Source organism: Myotis yumanensis, unplaced genomic scaffold, assembly GCF_028538775.1.
Source record: "Myotis yumanensis isolate MYYU_CA2020_CCGP unplaced genomic scaffold, mMyoYum1.0.hap1 SCAF_1, whole genome shotgun sequence".
In the NCBI taxonomy this organism is placed as follows: Eukaryota; Metazoa; Chordata; class Mammalia; order Chiroptera; family Vespertilionidae; genus Myotis; species Myotis yumanensis.
This window is the reverse complement of record NW_027223752.1, coordinates 8385812-8400360: the sequence shown is the minus strand read 5'-3', so window position 1 is coordinate 8400360 and position 14549 is coordinate 8385812. Positions and strand designations below refer to the sequence as shown.

The following is a 14549-nucleotide window of genomic DNA, read 5'->3' as shown; positions in this document are numbered from 1 at the left end:
CCAGAGAGGGCCACCCCTTGCTCCCAGCTCCTGGCAGGTCGCCCCTGAACCCTGATAGGAGTGTCTGTGTACCTGGGGCCTTGGGCCATGTTGGAGAGTCAATGCCAACAGTGGGATTTACCCACTGGGTCTTGGGCTGCACAATATCCGCTCACCCTTTGGAGGGGCTGGACACTAAGGGCAGCCATGTAAATGTGACTGACCTCCAATAAAACTGCGGACACTAGGGCTTGGGTGTGCTTCCCTGGATGACAACACTCCCCAGGGAGAGGACACCTGGAAGCTCGGAGACTGGTCTCGGTCACCATGACCCTGCCCTGTGCATCTTTTCTGGCTTCTGACTTTATCTGTATCCTTTCACTCTCCTACATCATAGCCACATGTGCTTCCTAGGGAATTACTGAACCTGAGGGTGGCCTTGGGGGCATCCTGAAGTAGGCAGCCCCCTTCCCACTGACACCCCTAGAGCACCTGGAAAGCCTGCTTCTCTCCTCTGCCCATCACTCCAGTGTTTGGGCTTCACTGGTTTCATTTGATCAGTAGGCTTTTTGTTCCGGTCTTGAAACTCATGAAGAATCAGTTCTGGAAGAAGCAACCTCTAGATTTCCTTGCAGGAACTTTCACTCTAGAATCGTCTGGACTTGGACAACACTGAGAAAAAGCATTAAAACAACTCATTCAATAGTCATACTGGGTGTATTATTTGCTTTCAGCTCAAGACCAGCCAGTGATATGGCCGTGGGGGGTCAGCCTGGATTGTGTGGCTCTGTGGCAAAGTCCACATGGCGCCCAACATGGGGGTTTGCAAGGCCCTGTTTCTGTTCAGGAGGTGGCCACCCTCTGGTGATAACGCTTGCTCCGGTAACTTCGGATGGAAGAGCCCTTTTCAATAAGGTCTAAACACCCTCTAAACAAGTGTGCGATGAACAGGTGCCCCGGGCTCCCCTCACCTGTCTGGGGAACTTGGGGCTCCAAGAGACCCCTGAGGAAAGGGTCACTGGCCTGGTGCCCTGACCTTTACACCTAACTCGAGGCCAATTTCTACAAGACACATTTAGGAGACGGAAATGAAGACTCTAATGAAGCTACCACACCTGAGAGATCAGCCTTTTAAAAAATACATATTTTTATTGATTTCAGAGAGGAGGAGGGAGCGATAGAAACATCAACGATGAGAATCACTGATTGGCTGCCTCCTGCATGCCACCTACTGGGGATTGAGCCTGAAATCTGGGCATGTGCCCTTGACCCGAATGGAACCTGGGGCCCTTCAGTGTGCAGGCTTACACTCTATCGACTGAGCCAAAGCAGTTAGGGTGAGACCAGACTTCTTGATATCACAATTTAGTGTGAAGATCCACCCTACTTTGCCCATTGTCCCCTCAAATCCGTATTCTATGCTTATTGTGCGTGCATGTGGGTCATGGTGTGTGTGTATGGGGGAGCAAAACTTCTGGTACACAGACCCATTTGATAAAAGCTATTCCTGCAGAAGACATAGGCATAATTCCAGGAGGTCCGTGGGGGCTCCCGGGTCTGGGGTAAAGCCCCTCACAGTCCACGTTGCTCCCCTTCCATCCCAACTGTGCTGAGTTACCCAAAGTGCCTGCGACCAGCTGCTGTTATTGCAGGAACTACTTTATGGTAATTATGAGATGGAAGTTAACTAAACTTATTGTAGTAATCACTTCAGGGTGTGTATGTTGAGTCACTACACTTACCAGCATGTCCGAGCCAACCGGACTATCCTAGATGCCTATGGAGTGGGAGCATGTCCCAGCTCTGTGGCTCACCCTACACTTTTCTGGATGTGATCAGGAAAAGCTCTGGACAGAAAAGATGAATTAGTTTCTTTACTCCCCTCCCCATTCCCAGTCTATGGAATTTACATAATACTTTTGGAAAAAGCAGAAAAACATGAGACAGCACGCCAGAGTGTGTGTGTGTGTGGGGGGACGACACTCGTCTCTTTACCCCTAGGAACTACTTCTTTCTTTAAAAAAGTGTTCTTAGTGGATTTTAAATTTTGTGGTAGTCAAACCCATTCTGCCCCCCCCCCATGAGTCTTATATAAACCACACATGTATTAAACAAATAGGAGCTGAATTTTTGAAAAATTTATAGGTTCATATTAGTAACAAAATTAAATGAAAACAGAAGCTAATGAGTTGCTGGTCTCCAAAGTGTTGAATGTGGTATATGTTTTTTTTTTTTTAAAGTAAAATATTACAGAATGTAATTCACATAAAAACAGCTTCTGAAGTGTGGGTGCGGCCACTGGACTAGATGGTGTCTGAGGTTCTAGTTCTAGGTCAGAAGCCCTCCCGTGTTCACGGCCACCCTGACACTGCAGGTTTCTCTGGCGATCCTGGGGCCTCACATGTGTGTGGCCTTCCCCTAAAATGCTCTAGGTGTTTCCACAGTGTCTGCAGTGGTGAGGGGAGGAATCCAGGGCTACGCCACTTGGGTTGAAACCTGGCTGCATTCAGTACTTGTGTGACCTTGGGAAAGTGACTTAACCCTTGTGTGCCTCAGTTTCCTCACTTGTCAACACACTGTGAGAATGAAGCAACACAGGAAAATGAGATACCTACAGCAGCCTGTGGCACAAAGGTGGCGGTAAGGAATCAGTTATTGTCATTCCTGTTGACTGTCAGACCAATCTTCATGGAAGGAGACACAAAGCCGGTTCAACTTCGCTTTTAGGCCTCTTGCTACCGTAAAGCAAGTGCAGCAAGAAGTTGGACTTAGATTCAACGAGAGAATCGAAGATGGCGGCATAGGTAAACACCGGAGACTGCCGCCGTGGACAACCACTTCAAAAATACAACTAAAAGTCGGAGCGGACATCAACCAGAACCACGGGAAGGCTGGCTGAGGAGAGTCTCTTCAACTAGAAGCAAAAACAACAGCATTCCGGCGCTCAGCGGAGGTGCAGTGTGGAAAATTTAAAGGTACGGCGGTGCGGTGGTGAGGGTGCGCGCGCAAAGCGGGCTGGCGGCTGAGGGCGCGATTGTCGTTTTCACTCAGGAGCGAGTCTCAGACTCTGGGCTACAGATCCGGGCGAGTCTCTAGGGACCCAGACTCAAACGGGAGAAGTGGGACTGTCTGGCTACGGCCCCTCCGAGGTTTGCAGCGATTGCTGGGACAGAGAGGCAGAGCCCCTGGGGACGGACTGAGAGCGGCCATAGCTGCTCCCTCCCCCCCGCCCCGTTGAGCCCACCCCGCCCAAACCCTGCGCAGAGCCATTTGCCGATCGCCTCAGGCAAGGGCTGGACTAGCGCCTCCCCTGAGGACTGAAGTTTTCCCACAGCTGATTTCCACCGCCAGTCGGCCTGGTGGTCAAATCCCTCTAGTGTTAACTACAACAATTAAGGCTTGGCTAGAACAAGACTGCGCACAGAGACCACAAGGGGGTGCACCAAGAAAGCATAAAAGATGCGGAGACAAAAAAACATGACAGAAATGGAGGATATGGAGCTAAGAATCGCAATTTTGAGGGCTTGCCATAAATTTGTGCAGAGCCTCACGAAAACTAATGAGACCCTCGATGCTACGATAAAGAAATTAGAAAGTAAGCATACACGGACTGAAATAAAGAATATTATACCCAATAGCAGACCAGAGGAGCACAAGAATCAAACCAAAGATTCGACAAAAAACACCCAATTGGAAAAGCAAAATGAAAAAAGAATCCGAAAATACGAAGATAGTGTAAGGAGCCTCTGGGACAGCTTTAAGCGGACTAATATCAGAGTCATTGGAGTCCCAGAAGATGAGAGACAGCAAGATATTGAAAACCTATTTCAAGAAATAATGGCAGGAAACTTCCCCCACCTGGAGAAAGAAATGGACTTACAGGTCCAAGAAGCGCAGAGAACCCCAAACAAAAGGAATCCAAAGAGGACCACACCAAGACACATCATCATTAAAATGCCAAGAGCAAAAGACAAAGAGAAAATCTTAAAAGCAGCAAGAGAAAGAGGCTCAATTACCTACAAGGGAATACCCATACAACTGTCAGCTGATTTCTCAACAGAAACTTTGCAGGCCAGAAGGGAATGGCAAGAAATATTCAAAGTGCTGAATACCAAGAACCTACAACCAAGATTACTTTATCCAGCAAAGCTATCATTCAGAATTGAAGGTCAGATAAAGAGCTTCACAGATAAGGAAAAACTAAAGGAGTTCATCACCGCCAAACCAGTATTATATGAAATGCTGAAAGGTATCCTTTAAGAAGAGGAAGAAGAAAAAGGTAAAGATACAAATTATGAACAACAAATATGCATCTATCAACAAATGAATCTAAGAATCAAGTGAATAAATAACCTGATGTACAGAATGAACTGGTGACTATAATGAATCAGGGACATAGAAAGGGAATGGACTGACTATTCTTGGGGGGGGGGAAGGGGAATGGGAGATTCGGGAAGAGACTGGACAAAAATCATGCACCTATGGATGAACTCAGTGGGTGGGGAGTGAGGGTGGAGGGTGGGGTGGGAGCTGGAAGGAGGGGAGTTATGGGGGGAAAAAAGAGGAACAAATGTAATAATCTGAACAATAAAGATTTATATAATAAAAAAAAAAAAAAGAAGTTGGACTTAACCCGCAGCATGCCTCTATTCTAAGTTTTCTGGAGAATTCTTCTTGAGCTGAAGGAAGTTGCTAAACACTATGGCTTCCTCCAATTCCAAGATGGGAGATGAGGAGGCTGCACCTGAGGAAAGTGTTTGGGAGCTGCAGCAGACGGCTCCCGGGTGGAAGCGGGGACTGTGCGGCTCCCAAACTCCCCCACAGGGTTACCAGACGCTCAGGCCACAGACCCTCGGGGCGGTCCCGGTCCCTTTCCTGCACCCCAGCTCCCAGCGTGACCGCTTCCACTGTGAGGAGGAGTCACAGGCACAACTCACCTGCTGGAATGTCGATCAGGCGTGACTGTGGAGGTGATGGAACCTCCTCCATCCCAGGTCTCCTCTCACGGCCTCTTAGTAACAGCCTCGGTGAGGACAATGAGCTCCACCACACAGGAGGGGGGTCACCTAAGACCCCACATTCCTATTCTCAGTGAGTCTACTCTTATTTTCAAGATGTTTCAAGAATCATTCCAAACATGATCAGGGCTCGAATAATCCATTTCCACAAACTGTGTCCCAATTCACATTTGGCTCAAAGAGAGGTGGTTGGTATGAAAACACCTCTACTTCTGCCCGTAGAGAAATTAAAATGAGTTTACAGAACGCTGGGGCAGGACCCGCCATCATGGGCCGCACAGCAGGCACTGGCCTGGAGCCGCGCCAGCGCCGCCTGCCCACCTTCCAGCCAGTGTCCTGGGCTAGGCCGCCCGACCCTGGCAGTGACTTGAGAATGGTCAGAAGCAGCTGGCCCAACACCATGGCTACATTTAGTTTCATGATGAGCATTAAAATTCACATGTTCTTTATTTAGTCCATATAATACACCATTTTTAGAGTTTTTAAAAATTAGATAAAAGAGCATATTAAATGGCAAGTGTATGAAGTCTCTCTTCATAAACAATGTCAAAACAAAAAGTTTTGAGTTACAAAATGTTTAAAAATATGTAGGTACTTAACATTTCACTAAAGCATAATGTTACAGATATTTTCTAAAGAAAAATAATTGTGCCACTTACCTATTTTTGCTGTTTCTATGAACTTTTTTATTCTGTACATAGGACATTTTGTACAAAATATGAAGTCTACATTTTTATTATTACCATAAAACAAAGATACAATGTATGTACAATATTAAAAGGAAGCCATACTACAGCCACACTAAAAAGACACTCGGAACAGTGACATTTCTGATGTATAGGGACATTTGGGAAAGAGTGAAGATGCCAAACGCAGAACTTTATGAAGAAAAACAGTCACCAGTTTATTTTCAATGTAGTACTTTTGAAATCAGTTGGTACAGAATAAACAATGTATCTATATAATAATATATAAGTTGAACAATTAGCACAGGGCATCTGAATACTAACTAGGAAAACTTTAATAGGCCAAAATATTAAATAATACTCTTGTCAAAGAAAATTAGTTTCTCTCAAAATGCTTTTTCCCCTTTTTTGGTGAATGTTTGTCTTCAATAAAGAGCAGAAATAAAACCTAGACAAAAGATGTTCTTATACTTTGAGCTTTACACAATCACCCAAACATTGAAATGTTGCTATTTTTTAGGGCATAAGAGTCTTCCAGAAAGCTCTCTCACAAACATACTGAACATCCAAAATCAAGGCTATCTGAGCATCTGTCAGCCAAAGACGGAAGTTCAAACAATGGTATATCAAAATACATAAGATGCTGCTTTATACAATAAAAAGCACCCTTTTTCCCTCAAAAGGAGAAGGCATCTAAACTTTTTTTGTAATCGCAAATTTCATAATGGTAAAATGGATCGATACTTGTCAAGTTTCTCAGGAAGTGTGTCTGCTCGCGCAGCGGGCTTCCCACGGGCGGCTGGGCACTCTGAATCCAGCACGCGTGCTCCACACAGGAAGTCCCCTCCCCCCAAACGAGTCTCCTCCAACACATGGGACATACAGTCTGTGATTTAAGTGGCAGGGAACGACAGTCTGCTTTTACAATGAGTGGATACCAAGACCTCGAATAGAAGACAATTCCTAAAAGAAGCCACGTTGCATCTTTTATGCATAAAGACATTTAACATTAAGTTATATAATCTTATGCTGGAGACAAAAACACCCTAGAATCACTTGTTTAGGAGAGCAGTACACATCTCAAATAGCTTTCAAGCAGATAAATAAGTCAAGATACTGGCCACCCTGAGAGAAATAAAACATACAAAGCACTAAGTTTAAAGAATTTTCCTCGTGCTATTCCATCGAAAACGAGAAGCTCAACACATGCAAGGAAGTCTGGGAAATATATAGCAGCATTTGATGAAAACTCAGACACGGTACTTTCCTTAGAAGTGCATATAATGTGTGCTCGTTTCCACACAGGGGTTCACCTGCAGTCACCCGCCTGTTCCTCCCTCGGCCCTCAGCACCACGTCACACAATAATGAGTGTCACGCTAGCGCCCGGCGTGCACGGTGTGGCTATGTTTGCCCAAAGGCAGCTGCCGGCTAAGAACTGGCTTAACGCAGAATGTTCTCATCCTAGCCTTCTATCAGGTGTGGAATTCTTAGAGACTCTAATTTTATTAATTCGAGAGCCTTGCTAAAGGGCAACAACGTGTAAGTACAGAAAAAGAAAATCTGCAAACCCCAAATGAACACATTGTTTTAAAAATTCCAATTCTAGCCATGGGAGGCAGAAAGAGCTCTTTATAAAATAAATTTCTCCTATGAGCTTACTCCTGGAGTCCTGGTGCCGGACCACCAACGGGCAAATATGGCTTTAGAAATACACGAAAGAAGTCAGACATGATGTACATGTCGCTGCTCAAAGTGAAGGACACCTCAGGAAGAAACAGCGGCTGAGGATTGTCACTTTTCCTGTGTTAGAACAATGACAGCAAAAAATCATTTTAATGAAATTGAAAAAAAACACATCAAAAACAGAAAGACATTGCTGGTGTAAACAATCACATGGAAACAACTTCAAAGGTTGTTAAGTCTTAAAAATATGAAATATTTTTTAAGTGTTTCTTTGATTCGAAAAACATTGATACTCTTAGAACTATTTATTTTAAACAATCACCAATTCCATTTGGGTAGAAGGTGAAGGTGATGACCAGGGTGCTGATTTTGGTTCGCTGTCATATTTGGGACCGTGGCGGGGACACCGTGGCCGGCTCTGCCTGGGTCTGAGTCACCATTGTTTGAACTCCTAATCTCGAGCTGGGGACGGAGTGCATTACTGCCTACAGGAGGGGGGCGAAGAAAGCTCTGACTCTGAGTGTAACTGATTTGTATGGCACAAAAGTATGTGTTTTCTACAGAATCCAGGACCGAGCCGGCAGGCGGGCAGCTAGCGGCCGTCCTGGGACAGCAGCTCGTCGGCTCTGCAGTGAGCCTCCAAGGCGTTCTTGGTGTGGAGGTCCTGAGGCAGCTCGGACTTGCGGCGCACCAGAGCCCGGTCCTTCTTCAGGTCCTTCTGTGCCTGGAATTACAAACGCAGGGCGTTGGCTATAAACCACAGTCCCCACAGCGAGCGCACATCCGCTTCAGCAGCCAAGGACAGCTGTGCGGCGGTGGCAGCACACACCCAGGGCCCCTCTGCACTCTAAGGGACAGGCAAAGAGGCAAGTATTTCCTCTTGTGGCAACTACCCCAAATGCATGTCTATTAAAAACAACCTCATGACCAGTGTGAAGGACGGTGTGCACACAATTGTGTTCTGTCTTTGAAAATGCATAGGTTTGCACAGATTACTCAATACCTCTATTTTGCAAATCCACCAGTTTTGGTCAAAAGCCCAGGGCCACTGCGTTGACAGCAGTATTTTGGAAATATGACAACAAACCATCTCACTCATCCAAACACCATGTACGTGTATACAGAGGACTGTCGGTCAGAAACTTGACCCTGAACCAAGCCTTCTTCCTATCAAGTGTCTCCATCAAAGAGAAGACGGTATTTACAGAGGATAAGTCACTTGGTGGTGAATAGGTGTCTACCAGAGGAAATATGTTATATGTCAGTAATTTGACAACAAAAAGAATATAATGGTAAAACTTCTCATAGTTTCTAGATACCTTACAGTATAGCCTGTAAAGTATACTTAAATGAAAAATTCAAGGACCTGCAGAAGTCATACATGAAGTGTTCACATTTTTTGCAGAGCTAATATGTCTCAGAGCTCTTTGCAAATTTATCTACGGAGACAGCAATACTGTTAGAGTTTAGAAAGAATTTTGTGTGACATCATTTTAGATTATTTCTAAAATGTTATCTGAATATTAATATTCATTCATGGTAAAGGAAGGAGTTTTGGTTTCCCCTGGAAACTGGTGTAAGATGGCCCAGGAAAGCCACACACATCAGAGACAGAGGGGCACCAGCCTGTCGTGGTCACAGTACTTGTAAGAGTGCTTTTGTGAAGCGGATTTGCCTTCGACCTGTGGGAAACTCAGAGGGAAACTACCCTGAGTTTTATGTACGTTCCAGGGTGAGCTGTAAAAGAATGCAAGGCAAAGCCAAAAAAACCAAGACTTTATATGCTTGAAGTATTCCTGATTGCCGAGACAGGCATTCCAGAGAGAAAAAGGCAACAGCAAAAACCGTGGCGCTGGAACAGCAGATGCAAACTGGGAACACAGACCCTGGGCTTCTGAAAGGCAAGGGCAGAGGTGTGCTGGCGCAGCGGGCCGCTCCGCGCAGGCTTGGTAAATTGATGTGTAAAGCAGAGAATAACTTCACAACCCCCTGGGGAAAAGGTCAGAGGAACAGGAGCAGGGGAGCATGAGGCACCATGCAGATGGTCACCTAGGTGAGTAATGCTTGGTGAAGGGGACATGCTGGCGGACATGCTGATTGTGGATGGAACATACAAGACACATGGAACAGACAGACAGTTGGAGAGGCATGACCGTGACATCCTGCTATGGGTGCAGCTGGAGGAAACGGCCTGTTCCGCAGCATATGGCAGAGCTGAGAGACTCATTTACATAGTGAGTGGTCACAGAGCACCAGGGGCTGGGCACACGTAACTGCATGGTTTTACTCAAATCGGGGCAGAACTAATAAAAGGGTCTTAAGGGAGCACATTTCTTGGAATGACAGGGAAAATACTTCATGTACACATTAGCTTGTCACTCCTTTTCCTCAACAGAAAGGCCTTAATACTCTATAGATTGAGTAAAGAGTACCTGCACTTCCCACCTTCCGTCTTTCTACACCTTCCTGAATTGCATGGCTGGCACTGCTTTTCTCCCGACCGACTGTTAAAATGAGAATTGTAAACATTTTAAATGTCTCTGGTAGAAATGTCATTCACATGAAATTTACTAGTTTTCTTAGGATGCTCTATATAGAATTATACAAGTTTCTCAAAAGAAATGCGAATATCGTCTGACAGGTAAGCATACAGTTGACTTCCTCCACAATATTCCAACCAGCTACCTTCCACTGCCTTAGAACCGCCTCCCCTCCCCTCCTGCAATGCTGTCATTTGCCTCACGTGTCACGCCGAGCCAGCACTTGAGTCATTTTTAGCTAAAGCTTCTTATGTCAATTTGGTATCCAAATCACCCACATACGTTTTTTCCTTGAATCTCGGTATCTCCTCTTTGCTTTAACAACAGTGTTTTTGAGAATTTCAGGAATATGACTGTAAACATTTTCAAATTAAGAATAGTCTATCATATCAAATATTATACCTAAGAGACTGCACTAAAAATATCTTCATCTAGATAGAGATTGGGAGGGGGTTTCAATCCATCCATACAAATCTGTAAGTCTTGAATTGGGGAGTGGTAATCTTCCAACCTTATTCTCTTATTGGCATTAATTTGGCTATTCTAGGTCCTCTGGATTACCATATAAATTTTAGAATCAGCTCATCAATTTCTAAAAAAAAAGTCTGGGATTCTGACTGAGATTGTGTTAATTTGGGGAGAACTGGCATCTTAATGGTATTGAGTCTTTCAACCTGATCCATAGAAACCTAAAGGTAAGGGTGGGGGAATAATTTTTGTAAGAATGTCCATCACACGAAACACCGAGTCATGTAATCTAATTTCAAGGGTCATGAAAACAAACATGTTACAGAGGAGGCCCTAAATCATAAAGAAGCCCGTAACTCACACAATTATGTATTATGTTCATTACATTTTGGGCACTGTTTGCTCTTTTCCGAGCTTTAATTATCAAGTCGGAGAATGTACTGAAAAGAACAATTCTCCAACCCTAAAATATTTAATGTGAAAGAACTGGCTTGTAAACCATCAGTTTCCTTCTCAACTTTATATGGACTCACAAATGAACATGTGGTTACAAGTTCACAGGCAGGCTCCCTGGGGGAGGGCACTGGCTTGATTTCCTCTGGAAGTGTGCGGGTGACAGGCTGGCTGTCCTGTCCTTAGCACACGTTAAGCCGTAGAACCAAAATAGTAATAAAAAAGAGGACCTCAAATTCCAAGTTAAAAAAAAAAAATCAAGTAGGAAAATTAATACTCCCACAAATAGAGAAAAATATAAGAATTTTATCCTTTTTATTAAATCTATTTCATTGGTAAAAATATTAATTGTGAGGAAATTATGGTATGCGATTATATTAAGTAAAAAATGTTACTAGGGGTTTAGTGAATTTTACCACTGTACTTTTAGTATTTCCAAGATTTGATGAGCTGAAAGAAGCACGAATTCACCTGCTTTTTATTTTAACCTACAGCCAGGAGCTGGCTGGCAGAAGCGGCGTGACCGTGGTCAGCACGGGCACCTCCTTCTGTAGCACCAAGAAAAAGAGTCCAGACCAGGGCTGCCCAATGGAAAGGTAATGCCACCTACGTATGTAATTCTAAATTTTCTAGTAGCCACATCAAAAAGTAAAAAGCAATAGTAATAGGTGAAAGTAATTTTAATGTTTTATTTAACACAGTATATTAAAAATATTATAATTTCAACAAATAATCAATAATAAAAAAATGAGGAATGGAATGTTTTTACATTCTTTCCCTCACAGGAAGCCTGGGAATGCCTGAGTTTGAGTGACGGCACACGCGGTGCTGACGGCCACATTTCAGTGTGCAGCCACGTGGCTGGGGGTAGGACAGCACAGTCAGATGGTCTGGACCGTATGCTCTGGGAAAAGTCTGATCCTATCTGACCAGGTGGGGAATACAATTTACTTGAATTAAAATCAAACAGACTAACACCCCCCTCTCTGTTTAACTGCGTTCGGAATGACACTAGCACTTACGAGCCATTTGCACACAGTGCACAGTGTCACTCCAGCCACTCAATTTTCGCTGTCAGAATCCCAGTGCTGGTGTCTTTGGAAACTCTTTTGCTGGTCGGAGGGGATTAAAGTTCAAAGTCAGAGCCAGCCCAGATCCCCAGCCCGGCCAGGACGACATCAGCTTCCATGGACAGAGAAGCACAGCACCTCGAGGCTGTGCGCACGCAGGCGGAGCTAGTGCGTGACCTCAGTGGCCCATGCTGTATATATTCCCTCTTCAGTAATAAGAGTGTATTTGGACCAGTGGGGTCTAAATAGGTATTCCCACCACAGTGGAACAAAACCACTCGAGCGAGATAGTGCGTGCGGTGGTTCTGACAGAGTCCGCAGCCCTGGGAACCCCAACAGGGCCCGGGCCCTGCACAGGCCTCACAGACCCTGAGGTTCTTCGAGGGGAGGGAGACAAGGCTCCACCCTGGTGTCTGGGCTGCTGAGCTTGGCCGTAACTATGACTAATGGGGACCAAGAGAAGTTGGAGGGAGGCAGAGGGAAAAGCGGCAAGACATTACTGCGAAGCTTTTGACTTTTTTGCTCAAGTTAACATTGAAAGACATTTAAGGGTGGGGATTACTGTTAAGATAAATGAATAGACAAATTGCAGGCACATACTTCACTCTTAAAAACTGTTTCTAGTAAACTGATCACTGAGATGTACAGATAAATGTTTCCTGTAAGTTTACCAAAGTTTAATTTTTAATTCTGGCTCGCAAAGACTGCTGGACAGCACCTCACCTACACAATCATGTGCATTTCAAAGCAAATCTACAGCGAGCGCCTCTCCGCTGAGCTCTGCGCACTTTTACCTGGCGAGCCTCTTCGTTCACTGTCTTTCTCAGCATCTGCACATCTTCAAATAAGGGCCCATCTGTCTCCATTGCAACCGGGATGCTCATGGTGCTCGCTTGACTATGTAACGTATACTGCAATGCAAAGTGTGGAATCACTCTCTGTTAGCGCCTGGGGTCTGACGCCAGGGTCTCCTCCTGGCTGGGCACAACTTCCCACCAACGCTCCCCAGGGCCCTCTGCGGCCTCCACCTGCCGCTGACCACCTGGAGTGCCTACAGTTCTGGTGACACGCAGGTGAAGGGCAGAGCTGGTGTCAGTGGTCACTCCACCATCCCGGCCCCTGGGGCCGGGGGCCGGTGGTGACACCTGCCTCACAGCCTTTGGTGTCCTGATCCCACATAAGCAGTGAGGGCACAACCTGGATTGGTCACCAGGGCCTGTTTCACACTGAAACCGCCACCTCTAACCTCCCAACCTTTGCACACCACCTGCTGATCAGTGATGTGCACCCTTTCCTCTCCCATCCTCCTTTCTGGATCTTTTACTCCATTTTCCTAACTTGCTTCAGCCCCAACATGGACCGCATCCTTTGCCCACACCCAGAATGCACAGCTGCTGCCCCGAGCTAGCACTGGAGGGAAGCACCAGTGCACCCCCAAGTCCAGGACCTCCTGTCCACTGGGCCCAGTGGCTCCCCTGTCACCTCCCCACTGGCCCTGAGCTTGGAATGAATTGCAGACGGGTCTTTTAGACTGTTTATCTGAGTGTAACACGGGGCTAAGATCAGAGGGTTGTTACTGAGCCAAGAGACTTGAAACAGCCAGATTACCATGAGCATCTAGTGTCCACTTTCTCTGTGAGGGTGAGGACAAGGGGAAGAAACCCAGGAGTCTGCTGAGTGGTGCTATTCCAGGGGCTTCCATGCCTTGTGACAGACCCATAAAGTGGGTGCCATGGCCCATCTGACGAGGACGGAGGCTCTGAGTGGGCAGTGAGGGGCAGCTGTTGCCCTTCCATCACAGACCCTCCAACGCTTTGCCCGGGGGGGGGGGCCCCTCTGGCCTCTAACCTCCTCCCTCCCACCTCAGTGAACTTCCAGGAATGACGTTCGGCGCGCTCCCCTCCCCGCCCCGCGCGCCCCGCGCCGCCGCCGGTTCACCGCCTGCTTTGAGCCCTCAGCTCTGTGATGGGACCTTAGTCACCAGGCTGTCAGAGGTGCCATCTCTTGGTTGCTAAGCCACTTTTTGTTTCTATCCTCCTGGACCTGACCACCACCATCCCTGAGGCTTCCCCTCCTGCTGTCTCCGGATGACAGTGCTTGCCTGTCTCACGCGTCCTGTGGGATCTCGACCCCACCTTGTTCACTGTGCCTTCCTTGTCCCCCTGGACCCTGTCCTTGTAATGGCTGCTCACTCACTCACTCGGGCCACATCCTCACTGTTTCTTCAACACCAGTGGGTTCCCGGGTCCCCTCGGTGCCCAGCGGAGCCCCTCCTAAGTGCCCAACCCTCCAGGCCCCTCCACTGCCACCAGATGAGTTTCTGAACTGCAAGTCTGACTGGGCCACCTTGCTCTTCGTGACACTAACACCTGCACACATTTTTGGGAACAAAGCCCACACTTCTGTTCCGTCTCCAGCTTTGGCCCTGGAATGAAGCAGTCAGCGCCTCCTCCATCGCCCAGAGGCCACCTGTGTTGAACAGATCGGCTTCCCTGCTGTCCTCTCTCTGACTTGAGTGTTTTCCCCAGATTCAGAATGGGTAAGCCCAGGACTATGGCCTCCCACACCTGCATCTTTTCTTCATGTGCCCCCCGCCATCATCACTTGGCATGCTACCATCTGACCGCCTGAACTGAACTCTGGCCCTGCC

At 46.6% G+C, this 14549-nt stretch overlaps 1 protein-coding gene across 6 annotated transcripts in view; it reads right to left on the bottom strand.

Moving 5' to 3' along the window:
- Window positions 1-5716: 5716 nt before the first annotated feature.
- Window positions 5717-14549, bottom strand: part of LOC139009144 (serine/threonine-protein phosphatase 2A 56 kDa regulatory subunit gamma isoform) — a 137744-nt gene continuing 128911 nt past the window's right edge. For 3 of the 6 annotated variants that reach the window (XM_070413197.1, XM_070413205.1, XM_070413229.1), the window contains 2 exons: window positions 12694-12810; window positions 5717-8092 (listed from right to left, as the gene is read on the bottom strand). In XM_070413197.1, the coding sequence (XP_070269298.1) occupies window positions 7961-8092; window positions 12694-12810 (249 nt within the window). In that variant the 3' untranslated portion in view covers window positions 5717-7960. Of the gene's footprint in view, window positions 8093-9800; window positions 9873-12693; window positions 12811-14549 lie in introns of all 6 variants that reach the window. The other 3 variants (XM_070413219.1, XM_070413235.1, XM_070413211.1) reach the window with 2 other exon arrangements.